Source organism: Lepidochelys olivacea (genome assembly GCF_965140295.1).
Source record: "Lepidochelys olivacea isolate rLepOli2 genome assembly, chromosome: 11".
NCBI lineage: Eukaryota > Metazoa > Chordata > Testudines > Cheloniidae > Lepidochelys > Lepidochelys olivacea.
Genome location: NC_140421.1, coordinates 61,166,422 through 61,187,948, shown reverse-complemented (window position 1 = coordinate 61,187,948; position 21,527 = coordinate 61,166,422). Strand labels below are relative to the sequence as shown.

The 21,527-nt window shown below is 42.3% G+C and overlaps 1 protein-coding gene across 5 annotated transcripts in view; it reads right to left on the bottom strand.

Moving 5' to 3' along the window:
- Positions 1–2,330: 2,330 nt before the first annotated feature.
- Positions 2,331–21,527, bottom strand: part of CYP20A1 (cytochrome P450 family 20 subfamily A member 1) — a 26,102-nt gene continuing 6,905 nt past the window's right edge. For 4 of the 5 annotated variants that reach the window (XM_084643868.1, XM_084643866.1, XM_084643865.1 and 1 more), the window contains exons 2-13: positions 21,254–21,303; positions 20,991–21,157; positions 17,712–17,857; positions 16,283–16,450; positions 14,726–14,804; positions 13,478–13,593; positions 12,462–12,516; positions 10,493–10,613; positions 9,101–9,212; positions 4,656–4,720; positions 2,834–2,923; positions 2,331–2,671 (exon numbers count right to left, since the gene is read on the bottom strand). In XM_084643868.1, coding sequence (XP_084499994.1) covers positions 2,521–2,671; positions 2,834–2,923; positions 4,656–4,720; positions 9,101–9,212; positions 10,493–10,613; positions 12,462–12,516; positions 13,478–13,593; positions 14,726–14,804; positions 16,283–16,450; positions 17,712–17,857; positions 20,991–21,157; positions 21,254–21,273 — 1,290 coding nt within the window. In that variant the 5' untranslated portion in view covers positions 21,274–21,303 and the 3' untranslated portion in view covers positions 2,331–2,520. Of the gene's footprint in view, positions 2,672–2,833; positions 2,924–4,655; positions 4,721–7,417; positions 7,618–9,100; positions 9,213–10,492; positions 10,614–12,461; positions 12,517–13,477; positions 13,594–14,725; positions 14,805–16,282; positions 16,451–17,711; positions 17,858–20,990; positions 21,158–21,253; positions 21,304–21,527 lie in introns of those variants that run through there. The other variant, XM_084643869.1, reaches the window with a different exon arrangement.

Sequence of the window (21,527 nt, the reverse complement as noted above, 5' to 3'; positions counted from 1 at the left end):
GTAACCCTAACTGTGCATGGTGCAGACATAGACTAAATTTACAACTGCTGTGGAGTTATTTCCAATTTATACCAGTATAAGAGGTGAATAAGCATTGTGTGTACCTGAGACTTTAATGGACATCACGAGAGTACATTTTATCACAGTTCAGGGAACTCTGAACAGAACTAAACAGAAGTTTGATGCTTTTGGACAATTATTTTTGAAAGAGCTTCCTAGTGTCTGAATCATCATTCCCACTGTGTGACAGTAAGAAAGCAAATTGTGGCCTTAAGTATACTACAAAGTCAGCTATTCTCAGACAGGTTCTTAACAGACACAGTATTGTTCTACCAGTCAAAGAAATAAACTATCCTCCATTTTGGCTCCTCCACACACCAGGGATATTTTAAAATAAAATTGTGTATACTTATTTTTCTAAAGTTTTGGAAATATCTGGAACCTTTGGGAAAACTGAGTTTTACATAAGCAAGGCTTAGGGTGCATAGCTATCTGGCACAGGATCAACCTTCAGTTACGTGGAGGTCAGATTAATAGAGCTTTTGTATAATTCATTATGAAATAAATGTCAGTGAGGTGCAAGGGGCTGAATCACAAAGTGATATTCTTTCTACCCAGAAAACAAAGATAGTAAAATATCTTTCCCTCCCTCCCACCCACCACCATGTATCAATTGGATCAGGGACCATTCTGGAGTTTTGAATCTCAGCTCCACAAAAGCAGAGCTGATCTGAACACAAAGGCAGGATTTTCTGTTTAGATTTCAGCTGAAGATGGCATCAGATGTTAATCCAAGCAGAGCCATTAGGACACTATTTAGGCTGGCAGCGAGCAACTAGAAAGAAACAAAGACACTTTTATAAGAGCAGTGTTTCCCAACGTGGAGGTGCCAGAGAAAAGGATCACAGTGTAGGTGAAGAAAACTGCAGCTGCCCAGATCTATCTCCCCACCTGAAACATGCTGACCCTTCTGCAGATGAGGTAGAAGGTAGCTCCTTGGAAGCTCTCCCCTTCTGCTGTGGCTCTTAAAAGGGTTGGTTGCAAGAGCAGCTCACATGGTGGCTGCAGGCTGAAGTAGCAGCCTGCCAGCCCAAGCTTCTCTACTCCACCCCCACACGAGCACTGCCGGCACCGTGTTGAGAGAGGGAATGGGGATCAGAGTCATCAGCAGAAGTAGGTTTAGGGGGAGCAGTGGTAAGGGGATGGGGAAAGCATGTATAAAAGAACAAAGGGACAAGGAAGAGTGAGAAAATGGACAGAATAAAGGAGACAGGACAGCAAGTGTGTCAAGATTTAGGGCAAAGGGGACATGAGGGCACCAGACAGTCTATCCCATCCCAACAGGCTCAAAAAAGGAGAGGTTGGGAACCACTGCATTAGGGCAATGAGAGGGACCTGCACAAACAGGCTGTACTTGGTGCTAATTTGGCTAACAATGGTTGGGAAGAGGACTCTCTAAAGGGCTTTTTACTTGTAAATTAGAATATTAACCCAAAGGCCTATAAAATCAGCCCTCTCCTTTTCCCCCACTTGCTCTGCCAGCCTTGCAGTGACCTGATGACCTGATGCTGTGCGATGAACGATGTTCAGCAATCATTCCTGATGCTGATTAAATCAGATGCTGGCCTCAAAATCTGCTGGCTAAAAAATCCCTGCCTTGTTCTTTTTAAAACTGCCACTACTGTTTTAGCAGGAATTGGACAACCATTTCCCTCCCCAGCCCTACATGACCAGCCAGGGCCACCCCTCCCCACCAGCACAGTGCAGTGGACCCCCTCCATCCCCCACAATTAGGGGAAACTAGGACTCAGGTGATGCCTCCCTGCCTTCCCCCACCTCACCAGATGGCCTTGAGGAGAAACTGGAGAGGAACCAACCAGAGACCCCAGCCAGCTGGAGCTGCTGGGCTGAGAAGGAGTCAAAGCAGGGGCCTGTGGCCAGAGAACTTCCTACAGTTTTGACTGGACTGTCTCTGCCCTGCACTGATTGGCTGTTTGCTCCAACTCTCCCCCTCCCTATTCTCCAGAGCTGCTTCACTTCACACCTGCCCCCACACCCCTCTTTTCTCCAGCATGCCCTTGCCCCTCCCTTTTCTTTCCATGTTGTTTATCCTAACTAAAAGCCTCTAAAAAGTGCATCATGAAACTAACATGCTATTTGCTGCCATCACACTCTGCTGGGGTGTTCTACCCCTTTCCCCATACAAATAATGGGCTAGCTGGAGCATTGGCCTATTCCAATACAGCAGTTCTTAGGAGTAAAACTGTAAGATTATGTTGCTTCCTTGAATGCAAAATGGCTAGAGGTCAAAATAATGTATCCAAATGGCATAAGAATTAAATCTACTTTAATATGACAATTTTTTTGAGTTACAAAAAATACCAAGAGGCTGCTGGGTTAAGAACATGGAAGGTAATGGAACAGTGATGTTAAACCCTTGACCAGTTCAGCATGATGGAGGGTTCCTTTCTGAGGTGCGCGCTCTTTCTCTCTCACTAACTCACTCCTGGCTTTGTTCACTCAGCTTCTCTTGGATACAGTTATCCATGCTTCTTCCTTTGGCGAGGTTACCAGCTCATATTTGGTCTCCATGACCTGCCCTTTCACGGGATGCAGATATAATTTCCTTACCAACATACTCAGCAGTACTGTGGCCACCATATAGGCAAACCTAGGGGGAAAGAATAATAAAAGAAAACAATGAGATAAATTCTGCAGTCACTGCTGATTCAGTCTGCCAGGGCTGGTGTTCAATGCTTGACAAATTTAACAGGAACAAGCTGTTCCTTCCTACCCCTGCATCCACACAGCCTTTTTTTTTTTTTAATCTCACCTCAACTCTGGGCACTCCTGACTTCCCGAAAAGCCCAGTAAGGAAAAGTTTTTCATAGCGGATTCATCACTGAATCTGTCTGGATCAAATCTGTAAGACAAAACAGGGACTGATTCTTCCTGGGTATGCATGTGTGTGTGTGTGCACATCTGTACACATAAGGGGCAGAGACTAATAAAATCCTAAAACTCAGAATCCCACTACTTTGCTATCAGCATCAATCGAATGCCTTCTTCCTCCTACATCATGCAGCTTGCGAAGAGCACATGCAATCTGATTTCTCTCTCCTTTCCTTCTCCACTGCTTACATGAAGATTTCCAATTCTTCTTGCCCCTCACCCGCCACTTCAAGCAGCTGGCATGTGTGTGGGGGAAGCTGATGATTCATTAGAATGAGAAGAACTTGTTTCAGCATTGGGTTGATGAAAGCTTTAAGGGAACTGCTGGTTTAATGAAAATGAAATTCCCATAATCAAGTAACCATCAGGAGACTAATAAAATGCCAGGGAGCTTAAAACCTGAGCTATGATATTATAGAAAATCCCTGATATTCTAAAATATGCAATTAGATGACTTTAAGGCAATTCTCTCTCACCGTGTATTAGATCCTTTCCATTACACTTCAAACCTTTGGCTCCCTGCCTGTGCCTATGAACTACAGCTCTGATCCTACGCCGATTAAAGTCAAAAGGAGCTTTCCCATTGACCTTCAGAGTCAGTAGGAATGGGCACTACATTCACACCCTAATTAAAAGTGTCAAATTACAGATGGTATAACAAGAAGGGAAACTCAGTCATTTAGAAAAACCTGTTGAAAGCAGACAGTCACCCACACTATATTAGGACTGGACTGTGGCTAAACTTGCTCAGGTGGGCAAAAGGAGGGCACACAAGAAACCCTCAAATACGCCTCCCCCCGACCAAGTCAACCACAATCTCAGCCCTTAATCTATTGGCAGGCAATGACTGGGTGTGTGTTGTGCTGACTGTGGACCATGGCACTGTCCTCCAGCTTCCTCTCCAGCCAGTGCCTCCTTGCCAAACTAAGGACAGTGCAGCTATCATTCTGATGTATGATCTCCTACTGCCCCTGGAGGCATCAGCTAGCATGATGCTTATAGGGCAGGAGGCCTCTCCACCCTCCCTCTTCCCCTGAAGCAAGGGTTATGGCTGTAAGAGAAAGAATAGAGCCCTTAGAACTATTTTTTCTCCCACAAGCTCCTCTGTCTTTTCTCTCAGACTAGAATCACTGATCCACATTCTTTCCTGCCTAAGCTATGTTAAACCAGTGTTAAAAATTGCCACCTGGAGGCCAAAGCAAGCTACAGCATTTCCATTTGCCCTCTGGAGCTCTAATTTTCAGGCCAGGATCCTTTTTGTTTTCATGGGTGGAAATAATGAGGTAGAGTTTCCTTCCCCTTAAAAAACAAAAATCTTTGACTGACATTTCCTCCCGTGAGCCATTGTTTTATGGTAATGAATAGTGATTTCAAATCCATTTTAATCACTGTTTTCCCCTTGCAGCAAACCAGAAAAATAGTCCCACAGTATTTGCCAAGAGAGGGCTGTGAATAGCCAGAAATATCTGTTACTGTACTTCTTAATACACAATGAATATGTAGCCTGCAAGATCGCATTTAGAGTTACCCAAAACCCTGTCCTTGGAGACAATCAAGAGAGCTCAACAAATCTTAGCAGGGAGTTCCTTCCACGACAGGCTACTTACGGAAGGTTTGACAACCTACCCATAGGGACATTGAGACACAAGATCCGAAAGAAAAAAAAAAAAAAGAACTATAATAAAGTTTCTGGTATCCCATACTTATAGGGTGATGCCCAAGCTGAGCTGTCCTGAAGCACCACACCCAGAGCATATAGCACAAGAGTCTGAAATGAAAAGAAAATAAAAAACACATCTGAGTCAGTCTAGAATACACAACAGGGATAAAGTTACCACTAGATAGTAACCATTAGACAGCCCTTATGGAAGAGTCCTATATAGAACATATATAATAATCCTATATAGAACATAATACCCTATCCCCAAACACCTTTACTTTTTTAATTTTTAAGCTATCATTTTCTATTAAATTGCATAGGTCTTTAGAGCAACTTTAATTGGACCCTGTTGGTTTCTGTAAAGGGTGGGGAATCAAGCCACTAAGTTCATATCCAGATCCAAACTTCCAGAGTGTTCATATCCAGAGTTCAAGTTTAGCCCATATTGAGATAGGAGCCAAGCACAAGTTCAGATACAGATTCAAACTTCACTAAAATTCTGGAGTGTTGGCCAGGGACCTGGTTAAATCCTATCTCTAGTACACAAAGACAAAACCTGTTTCACACATGATCTCATCATCTGTCCCACAACTAGTCAGGCACAAATGATACAAAGTACGTTAAAAATTAGGACTGAGCCCATCACCAGCATAAATTCAAGCCATCACTTCCATTTGTGCAAGGAACCTACTCGAAACTATACTGAAATTAAAAACAGAGCATGTGTGTCAGGGAGCAGTTTAATGTAAGCAAAAGGGAGCCAGCACCATCGTGTCAGCTCTGCTCAATCCAGCCAAGTACAGAGAGAGCAAGCGAGAGAGAGAGAAATGAAATCCAAACACTCAAAAAGCAGCACTGCCTTGTAAACGTCAACCTTATATGGCTTCCAAATGTCCTTAATCACAATCCCAGGGCCCTTTACTTTTATTTTTCAGCAGCTCTGTTGTGACATACCTGTTCTGAAGAGTTTACAATCTACAGGCCAAGTTCTGTTCTGTTTATGTGAGTCAGTCCCATTGGACGAAATTCATACCTGATGTAAGCGGATACAACTCTACTGAAATAAATGGAATTGAAATAGATTTTGTTCTGGTCGGTGAGTAAGGCAGGCAGCATCTGCCCATAAATTAGGATTTTATAATTTGGGGCCCAGTTCTGCCACCCTTGCTCATAGTTAGTAGTACTCTAGGGCTGGATCCATTGCCCTTCTCTTCTATGGGCTTTGCATTAGTCCTTTACTTTGCAAGTAAGTCCCATTGGAATCAGTGAACTGCATGAAGAGTAAAGTCTTTCTCTGTATCTGTAAAGGTGACAGTATCAGACCCTACTTGGTGGAATGATGACATTTAATGGGACACTAATACCAGGGGACCTAATATATAGGCCATGCTTGTGGGGTCATGGCACCATATGTGAAAGAAAGCAAAGAGTCAAATACAGTAAACATCTTAAATGAATCAAACTGTAACACAGAATCTCTATGGATAGAAATTATACTTGAAAAATAAGAGAATAGCTGTAGAAACATATACTGGCCACCTGACCGGGATGATGATGGTGACTGTGAAATGCTCAGGGAAAATAGAGAGGCTATCAAAATAAAAAACCTCAATAATAATTGGGGATTTCAGGATATCCCCATACCGACTGGGTACATGTCACCTCAGGACAGGATGCAGAAATAAAGTTTCTAGATACCATTAGTGACTACTTCTTGGAGCAACTAATCCTGGAACTCAAAATGGGAGAGACAATTCTTGATTTAGTCCTAAATGGAGCACAGGATCTGGTCCAAGAGATGAATACAGCTGAACCGCTTGGCGATAGCTGCCATAATGAATGTATGTATGTATGCATGGGGGGGGGGGGAGGGAGGGAATACCAAAGAAGTCCACCACAGTAGTATTTAACTTTAGAAAGGGGAACTACACAAAAATGAGGAAGCTAGTTAAACAGAAATTAAAAGGAACAGTCACTAGAGTGAAATGCCTGCAAGGAAACTTTTTTTAAAACACCATAATAAAGGCTCAAACTAAATGTATATCCCAAATGAAAACTAATAGTAAGAGGACCAAAATAATGCCACCAGAGCTAAACAGAGTAAAAGAAGTGGTTAAAGACAAAAACGCAGCCTTTAAAAATTGAAAGTCAAATCCTACTGAGGAAAATAGAAAGGAACACAAAGTCTGGCAAGTCAAGTGTAAAAGTATAATTAGGCAGGCCAAAAAAGAATTTGAAGAGCAACCAGCAAAATCTAACAGCACATTTTTTTAAAGTACATCAGAAGCAGAAAGCCTGCTAAACAACCAGTGGGGCCACTGGACAATTGAGGTGTTAAAAGAGCACTCAAGGAAGATGAGATCATTGCGGAGAAGCTAAATGAATTCTTTGTATTGGTCTTCACTACAGAGGATGTGAGGGAGATTCCCATACCTAAGTCATTCTTTTTAGGTGACAAATCTGAGGAACTGTCCCAGACTGAGGTGTCAGTAGAGGCGGTTTTTGGAACAAATTGCTAAACTAAAAAGTCACAAGGACCAGAGTCACCAGAATACTGAAGGAAACTCAAATATGAAATTGCAGAACTATTAACTGTGGTATGTAACCTATCACTTAAATCAACTTCTGTACCAGATGAAGGGAGGAATAGCTAAAGTGATGCCATTTTTAAAAAAAGCCTTCAGAGGCAATCCTGGCGATTACAGGCCGGTAAGCCTAACTTCAGTACCAGGCAAGCTAGTTAAAACAATAGTAAAGAACAAAATTGTCAGACACATAGATGAACACAATTTGTTGGGTAAGAGTCAACAAGGCTTTTGTAAAGAGAAATCATGCTTCACTAATCTTAGAATTCTTTGAGGGGGTCAAACACACACCTGGACATGGGTGATCCAGTGGGATAGTGTACTTGGACTTTCAGAAAGCCTTTGACAAGGTCCCTCAAAGCTCTTAAGCAAAGTAAGCAGTCATGGGATAAGAGGGAAGATTCTCACATGGATCAGTACCTGGTTAAAAGACAGGAAACAAAGGCTAGGAATAAATGGTCAGTGTTCAAAATGGAGAAATGTAAACAGTGGTGTCCCCCAGGGATCTACTGGGATCAGTGCTGTTCATCATATTCATAAATGATCTGGAAAAAAGTGTAAACAATGAGGTGCATGGTTTGCAGACGATACAAAATTACTCAAGATAATTAAGTCCAAAACAGACTGTGAAGAGTTAAAAAGGGATCTTGGAAGGCTAGGTGACTCGGCAACAAAATGGCAGATGAATTTCAATGTTGATAAATGCAAAGTAATGCCTATTGGAAAATAATCCCAACTATACATACAAAATTAGCTATTACAACTCAAGAAAGATCTTGGGAGTCATTGTGAATAGTTCTCTGAAAATATCTGCTCAATGTGCTGCAGCAGTCAAAAATCTAACAGAATATTAGGAACCATTAGGAAAGTGATAGATAACAAGACAGAAAATATCATAATGCCTTTATATAAATCCATGGTATGTCCACACCTTGAATACTGCATGCAGTTCTGGTCCATCTGCCCATCTCAAAAAAAGATATATTAGAACTGGAAAGGTAGAAAGGTAGAAAGAAAGGTTAAGGGTATGGAACAGCTTCCATACGAGCAGAGATTAAAATGACTGGAACTACTCAACTTGGAAAAGAGCCAACTAAGGGGAGGTGGAACATGATAGAGGTTTATAAAATTGTGAATAAGGAAGTGATATTTATTCCTTCATGTAACAAGAATCAGGGATCACTCAATGAAATTAATACACAGTAGGTTTAAAAACAAAAAGAAGGACTACTGCATACAACACGCAGTCCACTTGTGGAAATCGTTGCCAGGGGATGTTGTGAAGACCAAAAGTGTAACTGGGTTAAAAAAAGAACTAGATAAGATCATGGAGGATAGGTCCACTAATAGCTATTAGCCAAGACAGTCAGGAATGGAACCCCATGCTCTGGGTGTCCATAAATCTCTGACTGCTAGATGCTGGGACTGGACGACAGGGGATGGATCACTTGATGATTGACCTGTTTTGTTCATTTCCTTTTAAGCATCTGGCCACTGTCAGAAGACCGGATACTAGACTAGATGAACCATTGGTCTGAGTCAATATGGCCATTCTTTTGTTCTTAAATTAGGATCTTTTGTGCACAATTTAGCCCAGAGACAGACCCCTTCAAAGCCAGCAGTAGTCCATGGAAGGCCATTATAATGAACCACTAAATGCAAATCTACTCAGGGTTCTAGAATAGCCTCTTCACAGAGGAAAGGGGAGGAGCTCCAAGCTAAACTGCACAAATATCAAAGACAGACTGTCATCTTGGTGTAAACTGTGCTAGAGAAATAATCTGGTTTTGACAGTAATTGGGCACAGTGCTCCCCTTCTCCACACTAATGGGAACTTCAGAATTGCAAAGAACAAAATCAACCAAGAGGAGAGGGCAAGGTTGAGCTCCCAGCTCTGTCTTACCTCTTTGGGAATAATATGCTGGTCAATTCTTCCCTCCAGCTCCTGCAGCCGTGCGGCAATTGGCGTAAGCTTTGCTGTCCGCACCGTCTCACACAGGACCTGCCGGCAATACCTGCAAACAGAAGTCTGTGCCAATAAAGCTTTTTCTGAGACAAGCAAGTGCATATTTCTGTGGCATCAGGAATGGCTGTTCTGCGTAAGGCTGCCCTAGACTTGCTGACCCTCTGCATTTGGGATCACAGCTCTTCTCCCAGATTTGCTTCCAGGACACTCTCAGTGAGGACTCCTGGCACATTTGTAGATGAAGCAAGAGGCTTTCTCTGGGAGGTTATAAAAATATCATCTGTTCTGTGGCCAGCAGATAGCAGCTAGACAACAAGCTTCATCAAGGAGAGACTAGGAAGCTCTCTTACAACAGTATTACAGTGTTCCACTGCTCCACAGGGCCCTACAATAGCTATAGCAGGGGACTGCAGAGGTATGCTGCATCAGTGGCTGGACTCTCTGAGGTTTGCTTAAGGCATCTAAGCACTGAGGCACATGCTTTAGGGACACTGGCAAGACTCCTAATCCTCCTTGTTGAAGGTTCAAACGCACTGTGCCCTGTCCTCAACTACCACCTCAGGTCATGCCCCCACTGCTACCAACCACACCTACTTTGGAGGGCCCTAATACTGTGAATCCTCTGCACCTTGGACCCAACTCAGTAAAGCATTTAAGTGCTGAATAAAGTTGGGGACTGTGTCGTACTGCACCTTACATAAGAGGGCCCACTCCGGATTGGGCACTACTGCAACACAAACAACACCTAGATTACTCTAATTAATAATGCTGAAACTAAGAGGGTTCTACAGAAATTTAACATGGTACTAGTGAAATTGTCTAAAAACCTACACAGTTGAATAGAGTCTAACAGGGTTTTTTTGAACCATCTGGTAGAATCCTACACCAGGGATATAATTCTCTGTTGCTTTCTATAGGGTGGTTCTAACACCTACAGAAAAGGTCTCTCTCCTATTCACTCCTCTTGGACTTTTCCAAAGGGGTACATAGCCATCAACAAGAGTCACCAGTCAAGGATACCCCCTTTGTTCCTGCTCAAAGGAATGGCAAGACATGATTCAGAGCATAGCTCCCAAGCACACCACAAGGCATCTTGTTAAGGGGCCCAATCCAGCTCCAAATGAAGTCAAGGGAAATGCTCCCATTGACTCCAAGCAAACTCCACCTGGGCTTCTGATGGGCATGCTCCCTGAGTCACTAGACACACTGATCAGTGTTGCTGCTTCCCCTTCTTTCACAAGCATGGATAGGAGTCAGCCTTTAGCGTGCAGGATCACAATGACATCTTATTTAGCTCAAGTGCTTCTCCCACTCTTAACATGGACCCACCTGAGCTGCTCAATTTTCTCATGTGTAAGTGGGCCCTTTCCAAGAACTCGGTCCACCTCCTTGTAGAGGGTCTGTTGGACTTCTTGTGATGTCGTCAGGAAATAGACTGCCCAGGTGCATACTAAGAAAGGAACAAGGAGAGTGCTGGCTCAGCAAATCCATCTCCTCATTTAAGGGGGACAAATCAAGACCAGTTTTCCTTCTCTCTATCTCTGCAGTGTTACTCTTCTAATGCAGAGAAGAGGCATTAGGGAGACACATGAGATGCAAATGTGAAAGGATAACATCTGCATGAACTATAAAATGTAGCTGTATAGAATTTACCTGGTAGACCTTATTGATTCTATACTGAATAATAGGACAGAGTCTGAATGATGTTATCCAGGGATACTACAGTCTGGAATCCCTTTTCCTGTCCTAGTGACAAGAAACTTGGGAAATACTGGAAAATGATCAAACCAAGTGGATTAAGGAGGAAACAGCCATTTAATGGGTTTGGGGTGCTGCAACCTCACAGCTCCATGATCCACACAGAAGAGACCAGACAGTCCTAAGAAGGGTCAGACACTCCATACTGCTGCTCCTCCCCTAATCCCCAGAGCACAGCTCCTATAACAGTCATACTGCCTGCACACAGGCCAGCGCTCAGGGTAATCAGAGAATTTAGACAACCAGACTAGATTTAACTAAAAGGGCCCTGAGGAGTAAATCTACCAAAGTGAGGCTCCAACATATGTGGAGAAAGCAGCCAAAACCTCCCCTCCAGCAGGTGGGTCATAGGAGAGTGGACCGTGCTGACCAGGAAAGCGATGTGACTGAGCAGTTGGGGATTCACTGATTTAACACTTCCCCTCAACAGAGCTCTTATCGCCCCCTGGCAGAGCTCCGATGGGAAGGTGACAGCAATATTGTCACTTGCCTCCCCTTTTCTGCTGAATCTCTCTGTGCACAAGAGGGATTCAGGTGGCACGAGGGATGTATAACAACTCCCTGTACCATGTGGCTGGATCTGGTCTTTTGTGTATCTAGCAATAGACTTATGATATACTATCTACGCAAACTTCTCCAATAAAATTATCAGAAAGACAGACAGCTCTAATATGAAATAAGCCCACGTGAGGTAGTGTTTCCAAGCTGCAAGAAGCAAGCGTGAGCAGGCATTTTGCCATTTTCTACTCTGGAGGTTGTACAGGGGATCCCATCAGAAAATTAAACAGCCAAAACACTGGGAGAGAGTTTCCTGTACCAGTGACATTCTCTTTACGTGAGCGTTGCTACTTGACTTTCAATACTTTTCAACATCTTGGTTAAGCGCTATATTTGGGCTGTTGTCTTTGGGATTCTAGATAAGTGGACGATTTTGAGCCAGTTAATCCTGAAGAATTAGTTTAGAAAAGTTCCCCAACATAGTAACAATTTGTGCAGCCAAAAGCTTTCCATTTGGTTCTTCTTTCTGTTTGCTTTTCTCATAATCCTTATATGAATGCGAGTAACTTTTAAAAAAATGTTGATAGCATATATGCCGTAGGGAAACGTGAAACAGCCAGTCAAACATCAGTTTGCTCTAAATCTTCCAAGAGCAACAAAGTTTATTTCAAGGGATGATCGTTTTGGGCTGCTTCCCTTTGGTACAATTTCATCTAATTTAGCATCAGCTGGATGGGCTTAGAGTCCAAGTGAAGAACAGCAGCAGGAAATTCTAAGACTCACAGCATGACATGGAGGGCTGTTTATAACAGCTTAACTTCAATCCACTAGAACCCACTACCTAGAAAAGTGCATCGATTGGGCACCCGGACAGTACTGTAGAAATATCTGCCTGAATAAATTTCAGGTATAAGAGAAAAGGGAAGGGAGATTTTACTTTTCCTTTACATGAAAATAAGTCTCATCTCACTATGCTTTTTTCAATATAGATTAGTCCCCTTATCTCTGTTAGAGTTGAAAGTTGCCTGTGTTCTCTACTTACGGTTAGCCGTGATTACACACCCTGCCAGAGAGAATATCATCGTGTCTTCTAGGATCTACGAAACAAAATCTGGTTCAGGGGTATGGAGTCAGAGAAAACATTAAAGAATCTAATGACAAATCACATCTTCCATTCCACCACACTAAATCACCTTAACTCAGACAGCATGAAATCCAGCATGAAAGGATAGGACTGAACTCTCTGTAGTGATTCCACTGGAAGGGTTTTGGGATTCCCTCCAAGACCTTTTCCACTTGGCTTATCCAGAACACCTTGTCCAGTTCTGAGAGAACACTTTATTCAGTCCTCTAGAATCCAAGAAGCTCTGTGTGAATCTGGACTCGTCCTTGAGGTTTCTTAATTGGAATTTCATAAAGCTACAAATGAGGTGATCAGGCTCAGGTGTCGGAGTTGTGGTGCACCCTAACCACATACAGTATACATAATTATAAATCAGATTATATACATATTCTAAAATATTATAATTGTGCATTATATTTACATGTTTTATGATTGGCTTACTAATTTTGCAAACCAATCCTTGTACAGATCATAAGCTGTTCATGTGCTATAAAGTGTGCTAGTAAGCAAAGTTGCAGCTGCAAGTTTATCACACATTACTCTTCTTCTTACTATTTCTTAATCTAATAGCTACATATTAGTGACAAGGCCACTTGTGAATTCATGCTTTGTCCATTGTAACCTCTGTTTCCTTATTTCTGTTTTTTTCATAGTTAATACAAGGCCTACAAAGGGTACCTAAGCAAAGAAAGATTCTTAACACTAAATACCCATCTAGTTCGTAGAACAATAAAGCAGCAAAACAGAAAGTAACCAAAAATATAATGCATTTAAAGATTGGAAGATGAAAATAAATATACATTATACTCTAGTGAGGAATCTGGACTAAACGAGATGCAAGACGGACAATTAATTAAACGCTAAGATGTAATTAACAATTGATCTAGTGAAACTCCATTAGCATGTAATGATACGTCCACAATAGCTGTACATACCTGCTTGTCACTCAGGTTCCCCTGCAGTAAGGAGTCTATGAAGACGTGTCGGCTGAAGCTCCTGCCCCCCCGCTCCTTTGTGACTTTCTTTAAGACGGATTCCATCTCCATCAGAGCTTCATGCACACAAACAAATCATTATTTTAAAAGCTGGTCACCCCCCAAAGCAGCAGAGGACTCTTCTAGAATCCATCTTCCCAAACAGTCTTTCAGGCAAGCTGTCCATCCTGTGTCCATTGACAGAAGCAGACTCTGTACTGAGCCTGTTACTTAGTGTCAATCTGCAAGAAGTTTACTGAAATTTAATCTAAAAACGTACGAGTCAAACAGACAAATGGTTCAGATCACGAGAGCAAGTTCAAACAACATTCAGGGTTTAACAATCACCACACGAAACATCCTTATACTTCACTCAGATCTCACAGCCTGTGTGGTCTATAGAGTTATTGCTGCTAATCATTCACAGCATTGTAGCACCTCCTTCCTCTCACATGCTGTCTGGGGACCCCAGCAATACCCACACACAAAATAAAGGAGATCAGAGTTTGCTCTGTTGTGTCATACTGCTATAAAACTGGTGAAGGCAATTCTGGATATACATCAGCTTAACAGAGCAGAATTTGGCCTCATGTCCTTAAACACACAGCACAAGTGCAAGAAAGGGAACACCCTGTTTTTGTGGGTTTAAATTAAGTCCTTAATATTACTTTAATATTTTAATAATAATTAAAAGAGACAAAACAGCACAAAAATAAAATAGTCTGGTGTGGCAGCATATGAAATATGACATGAGAGAACCGGATGCATAACTGAAAATAGTAAGCTGTCCTAGGAATACCAAGGAAGGCATTGGTTAAAGCCACAATTCAGGACTTCTATATTCTGCTTCATGGCTAACTAAGAGGAAGAATGGTCTTGTAGTTAAGTCACTAAACAGGAACTCAGGAAATCTGAGTCCAGTTTCCAGCTCTGCCACAAGCTTCCTGTGTGACCTTGGGTAAGTCATTTAATCACTTTGGCCTTGTCCGTAAAATAGAGATGACAAAAATTCACTACCACATAGGAAAAATCGATAATGTATGCAAGGTGCTCAGATACTATGGTGATGAATTCCACAGAAAAGCCAATACATAAATAAATATGGTCAAATCAAACACCTTCATATGGTAGTTACCTCAAACACAGTAACCACCGGTGTGTGAATGAGCCAATAAGTGGGAGTTGGGGGGTGGTGGAAAAACAACTTACCATCTTCATATAGCTTTTTCCTGGTCATACTTTTGTCAAGTGACCCATCCAAGAAACCCTTTCCAATTTCTGCCCATATCTGAAAGAGGTACAGATGAATTCCATTACCCTCCAAGTCACGGGTTGCTGGCAGCTCTGCCTAACTTTATCCTGACACATGCACAAAAAAACGAAGACTTCCCCTTCCCTATAGGAGGCCTGAACAGGAAATAGGCCTTGTTTTAAGTGTGGGCACAATCACATGTGCTGCTGTGTTTGTGAGGCTGTTTGCAAAGTGCTGCTGGAACAGTGCTGAGATGATGCAGTCATGGGATTAATTACAACTGAAAAAATGATATATCCCAAGCGGGAGAAGGAAGGCCCTTTACTTTTACATCACTGAGGTAATGCATGCCTCATTTATCCACACGGAAGCAAAAAAGGTTACAAACCCAATTTTTAAAAACAAGCCTTCGCAGATAATTTTTAAGAGACCCTTATCATATCTGACAGAACCACTGGGTTCCTGTTTTTTCCATTCCATCCTCGAATCCTCATCTTTGGAGCCATCAGCATTCTGGCTGAAGTCTGGAACTTACATGATGGGTCTCAGAGATTGCTTTTGGAGAGAAAAGTGTGAAACTATGGTCTCAATTTACAGAATTGCCAAGCACCCACAGCTCCCACTGACTTCAGCTAGAGTGACATTCAGCACCTCTGAAAATTAGTTCCCAGATGTCCACTTCCTGGAGACTGAACCTACCTCTATTAGCAAAGTCTTCCAAGCCATTGTGTCCCAAGGCACAAAAACACTTTAGGGTCAAAAAATTCAACCCACTTATTCTGCATGTTAGTGTAGCATCCTATCACAGGTCACATCATTTTTACTCTTGATTTTAGAAAGGTCCATAAAGGATCCAAGATATGCTGGTCAAAGGGAGATGGCACAACATCCAAGATTCAAAGTAACTGTGGTCCATTTACTTGTAAGAGCTAAATGGCATTTATCACAGAGCCTCATTTAAACCTTTGCCATTCATTCCCAATTTCAGCTCAGTACTGTGCCTCCTGATCACAAAGTACCAATCTTGCATAATTACCCTTACAGGTAGCGTGATGGTTCTGTAAGTGTGGATGGCAGCCTCTACTTGGACTAACTGTGGTCACCTCAGATGTTCTCTTTATTCACAACACTGAGGGTTTAAGAAGGGACCAGAAATCAAAGACTTGGGATGGGATTTTCATAAGACTTTAAGTGAGTAAAGCAACCAAATGCCATCAGGTTTCAAAGACATTTGCACACACTCAGTTCCAGTAGGTACTTTAGAAAACTCCAGCCTTACAAAAATTACCATATACTTATTAGCTATTTCTTTATGTTGACCAAGTGTAAAATTTGACAAAATAGTGGAGAAATCACCAGCTTGGAGACCCTACCAACTTGAACATCCAAGGTGAAGGCCTCTGCTCCAGCATTTTGTACCCCTTGCTAAATTATGCAGTGATAGAGACTAATGCCATCAACCTGGAAAATTGACAGGATCTAGGAGAACATTCCTTGCTCTTCCCGAGACTTACTGCATCATGGTTCCTGCGGAATCGAATTACTTCCCGGTCATCTTCAAAACTACCGCCCATTGCAGTCTGTGTGACAGACTTCATGGCAAAGCCCAGCATGTGTTGGCAAAGGGGCACATGTTGAGACTCAGGAAAGGACAGCCATTTTGCTAGCAACTCTTCAGACAGCTAAAAGAAAGGAAATCAGAAAGCTACAATAATCTCCTTGACCTACCACTTCACCCCATTGTTCTCTAGAAACATACCTTAAAGAGGAAGTGTTCTCACCCAGCTCTTAACAGTCCAGACACTGGATATGGCTCAAACTTAACCCCTTCTTGCAGTTTTTTTTTTTTTTAAATTATTAACTTAAAGAACAAACAGCTTAGGTTCCTGCTAAGGTTGGCTGTTCCGAAGGTTTTTCCCCATAGGACCCCTGTGAGCCTGCTCCTTCTACCACAAAGGAATGCTTAAACAGTTTAGTACTCTTGGGTTGGAGCTAATATGACTCACTATATTTGGCTGCCAGGGTGAGTCAAGAGAAGAGCTCTGCATCTGAGTACAATCCCAACATCTGGCATCCTGCCCTGCTCCCACCCTCTGGAGATATTCCTAGAACTCAGACACTACAGCATTTTTAGTTGTATCTAATGTCTTGAAATAAACATAACCGAACCCTGTCTTTCCTTCTAAATATAGTGAGCTAATGCAAACAAAAGCATATTTATACTGTATTTATACAGTCAGATGGATACTGCCACCACTAATATTACTTTTCTCTGTGAAACTTGCTATCCAAATATTGTTGCAAGTAACAAAGTCAACCACACCTGGAATATGGGGGAAATAGCATTTCTTTCACTTTGTTTACTTTGTGCATCTGACAGCAATTTATACAACATCTGTTCCATTGAGTCCTCTGTCTTAATATAGAAAACAATAATGTACTTCATCCATGTGTCTGTCCCTTCACAGTGTGCATGAGTGCCAGTGATCTGTTCTGGAGGGGATGCCAGACCAGCTTAAGAGTGTGTACCAATCAAGTGATTTATCCCCTGTCACCCAATCCCAGCTTCTGGCAAAATTGTGTGTCAATTACCTCAAATTTACCAATCTCAGACAAGGAATATGTAAAATGTGAAGAGGAAATTTTACATTTGAGGACTTTAAGGGAGAAGAGCAAAAATAAATAAACAGACTTATAATGGAAAGCTACCTGTTCTCCATAATAACAGAAGAAATAAAAGTCCGCAAGTTATAATATTGAGATTTTAAAACATTCTCAAAATCTGCACATGGTTCTCATTCCAGCACCAACCTTCCCTCTGCTCCTTTATCCCAACCGCTATCCCCATTAACCTCTCCGGTAAAGGCCAAAGATTACTGTTCTCTCCGGGAAAATGTTACACGCTGGCCTGCACACTGCAAGCCTTCAAATCAAGTAATTCACCTTCTGGATGACAGCAAAATTACTCTGCAGGGACTTGGTCACACCATTTTCATACAGCTTTTTCCTCAGGTGACTCTCCCCCGCATCTCCACTGAGTCCAGACTGGTACCTCAACAGGGACTTTAGCATCATTTCAAAGGGATCCGCTGAAATAAACAAAAAGGAAAGTCTGAAATATCAGTCAAAACAGATTTGTGGGGGGGAAAAAGGGAAATTTAGAGAATCCTCTAGAATTCCCTCATTTTGCCCTTTATATCCTCCCTGCTCAAAGGCTCCCAAAACTAGGGCAACCTATCCTTCTGAATAAGGACAATGAACACAGTTGCCTTTGAATTCGGTCAGTGCTACTCCTAAGTTGACAGCAATACGGGGCATTTCCTCCTTCCAGGAATGGTCTCCACAGAGCTCAAAATCTCTCTTGTTCCATGAAATCTGGGACCAAGAACTGGATCCTCCATGTGACAGTACAGCAGGCTACTCCTAGCATACCTAGGCTGTCTCCCTGGAGTCCAGTGCCACCACGCTACATAAAACAGTCAACTGGCTCTTCTCACCATTTTTATGAGAACTGCAGTAATAAGTTATAACTTGTTACAAGGTCACCGGCTGATAATGTCATCAACTTGGTACAGCATCAGATGACACTACAACCCAACCCCCATGTAATGAAATTAGTTAGCAGGTTCACTTACAATCTGTTTACATCTTACCTCATGGATACAACATTGCTGTTCTACTGGTCCACAAGCTCATTTTAGAATCAATTATTTCATGGGATGGAGGCCCAGACAGAGGCATGGATACAGTGCTGCTCTTCCCCTTTCTTCTACTGCTCTGTGGCCTCGTTTTACCCACTAGCACTGCAGACATGCACACGATGTGTCAGTCAACGTGAAGGAGCTGGGGGATGTGCACTACCTTCAACAATCGTGTCAGGATACAATACGGAGAGATCTAATTCCAGAGTCTTTTACTTTCGGCTATAACACCGCTTTTCATACATCCCTCAAGTGCCACACCAATGAGCTCTTATTGCACTACTGTTACTAACACCGACTCCTCTTGCCCATCTGCAGAGGAGTGCCAGGTCTCTTATAGAAAACAGTGTCCTGTTAAATTATACAGATCCCCTTTCACCTTCTGCAGCAGTGGAATTTGTCATGGAATCATGATATGGAATCCGAGCTTTCATTTCAAAGGGAAACAAAGTTCCTGACCTTTATGATAGTAAAGGAAACATTCCAACTGTGAACAGAGTGCAAACTGATGCAAGGATGTCTGGCTGAGTCTCCAGAGAGCCTGAAACATTAGCTTGGTGTGTGAACTGCATCCATTCATCTCAGTAAGTTGGTAACTTTGAAACCTAATGATGACAATTTAAACATGACCATGGGTAGCTAGTTAGCTGCCGATCCTTTAAGTAGAAACATCCAACCAATGTACTTATTCCTACTGACTCAGAACACCTGCCACACCTTCCCCAGTGCCAAAAGCCCCACTTCCCTCCTACCCTGCTGCCAAAAAACCCAATAGAATATTTCCCTCTTAACAATTTCTATGAATCCAATGTGTTTTCAATACAGAATTTCGCTACACAAATAAAAACAAAATATACAGGACTTCTTAAAATAAGCTAAATTTAATATCTGCACTGATTGTATTATTCATTTTCAAATTTAATTTAATAAAACCCTCCCTTTTAAAATTTATTTGAAACTACCACAGAATCTGTCCTGCTGCCTTAAAGTGCAAGAGAAGTCAGAGGCCTTGATGCAGAATATACACCAAGCTTCCCAATGAGTATATGGGGACTTGGCTATATTTGACCTTTTCAATTCATTCCAAGTATACATTTGGGTCACCAAAGTCTAGCGCTCATAAGAATTCTACTTTCACAAAAAATAGAATTTAGTCAGGAGACCTGTGAGATCATCTAGTCCTATCATAGAATCATAGAATATCAGGGCTGGAAGGGACCTCAGGAGGTCATCTAGTCCAACCCCCTGCTCAAAAGCAGGACCCATCCCCAATTAAATCATCCCAGCCAGGGCTTTGTCAAGCCTGACCTTAAAAACTTCCAAGGAAGGAGATTCCACCACCTCCTTAGGCAACGCATTCCAGTGTTTCACCACCCTCCTAGTGAAAAAGTTTTTCCTAATATCCAACCTAAACCTCCCACACTGCAACTTGAGACCATTACTCCTTGTCCTGTCCTCTTCCACCACTGAGAATAGTCTAGAACCATCCTCTCTGGAACCACCTCTCAGGTAGTTGAAAGCAGCTATCAAATCCCCCCTCATTCTTCTCTTCCGCAGACTAAACAATCCCAGTTCCCTCAGCCTCTCCTCATAAGTCATGTGTTCCAGACCCCTAATCATTTTTGTTGCCCTTCGCTGGACTCTTTCCAATTTATCCACATCCTTCTTCTAGTGTGGGGCCCAAAACTGGACACAGTATTTCAGATGAGGCCTCACCAATGTCGAATAGAGGGGGATGATCACGTCCCTCAATCTGCTCGCTATGCCCCTACTTATACATCCCAAAAGGCCATTGGCCTTTTTGGCAACAAGGGCACACTGCTGACTCATATCCAGCTTCTCGTCCACTGTCACCCCTAGGTCCTTTTCCGCAGAACTACTGCCTAGCCATTCGGTCCCTAGTCTGTAGCTGTGCATTGGGTTCTTCCGTCCTAAGTGCAGGACTCTGCACTTATCCTTATTGAACCTCATCCTGTCCTGGGTTCTTCTCTTCCCTACAATACAACACACATTACTTTGTCCAATCTATTTTAAAGTGACCCAAAGTGAAGGGGCTTCCATTTTCACTGGGGAGACAGTGTAACAGAGCTCACAGTCAAGGTTTTCCTGATATTCAGCCTCCATTTTCCCTGGTGAGACTACCTATAAAGGTCAGAGGTTGGGTAGCTTATTCTTCATGACCATTCTGGCTTTGGCATCTCTGTTTAATGAGGAGTGGTTTGTGATGTGGATACTTGCTCACTAGGAAGTGGACACAGATCACCAAACTCATTTTATAAAGACCACTGGATGGTTACAATGTTTTGTCACTTAAATGGAATCTCTGTAAGCAGTAGCAGAGACTCAAGATCACACCACTCATTCAGTTTCAAGATAAATCTCACTCCTTTAAATACCGTGAATGAAATCCTACCTCCCTCAGAATCAAGGCAAAACCTCGTTTACTTCAGTGGAGCCAGGATTTAACCCTGGGTAAAAGCAAACAGAGAAATGAATCTGAGAGAAAGCAAATTAAACTTACATGTCCTGTTAGGATTAATGTGTTGTTTTAGGAGATCAATGGACCCCACGCTGACCACAAGGCGTCTTCCAAACCAGAAAGAGACAACAGGGCCGTACTTCTCATGCAGATTCACCAGGAACTCATGCAGGCTGCCACTGGTTACAATGTCTGGCAAGTTCCCATCTCTGAGGGAAGAGTAACAGGAATAAAAAACACCCTTCTATGAACAATATCAGCAATGAAGGTTAAATAAAATTAATGGGAAGGAGGAAGCCACTTACTTTTCATCTGTTGGAGTCATCCCTGGGATACCTGAAGCTTGTCTAGAAGCCTAAGAGGAAAGAAAATGATGCTCAAAGTTCTGCATCAGCCTCAGAAGATGAACATTTTAGCATCTATTGGCCTGTTGCTTCAAGCTTTTCATATCAGTTTAAAAGACCAGTTTGCCAGCTTATAACCCTTCACTGAATTAATAATTTGATAACAGGACAAAATTGTTTTTCCCCCCTTCTCTCCCTCCCCTAAATAGTCCAATACGCACAGAAATTAGGCACT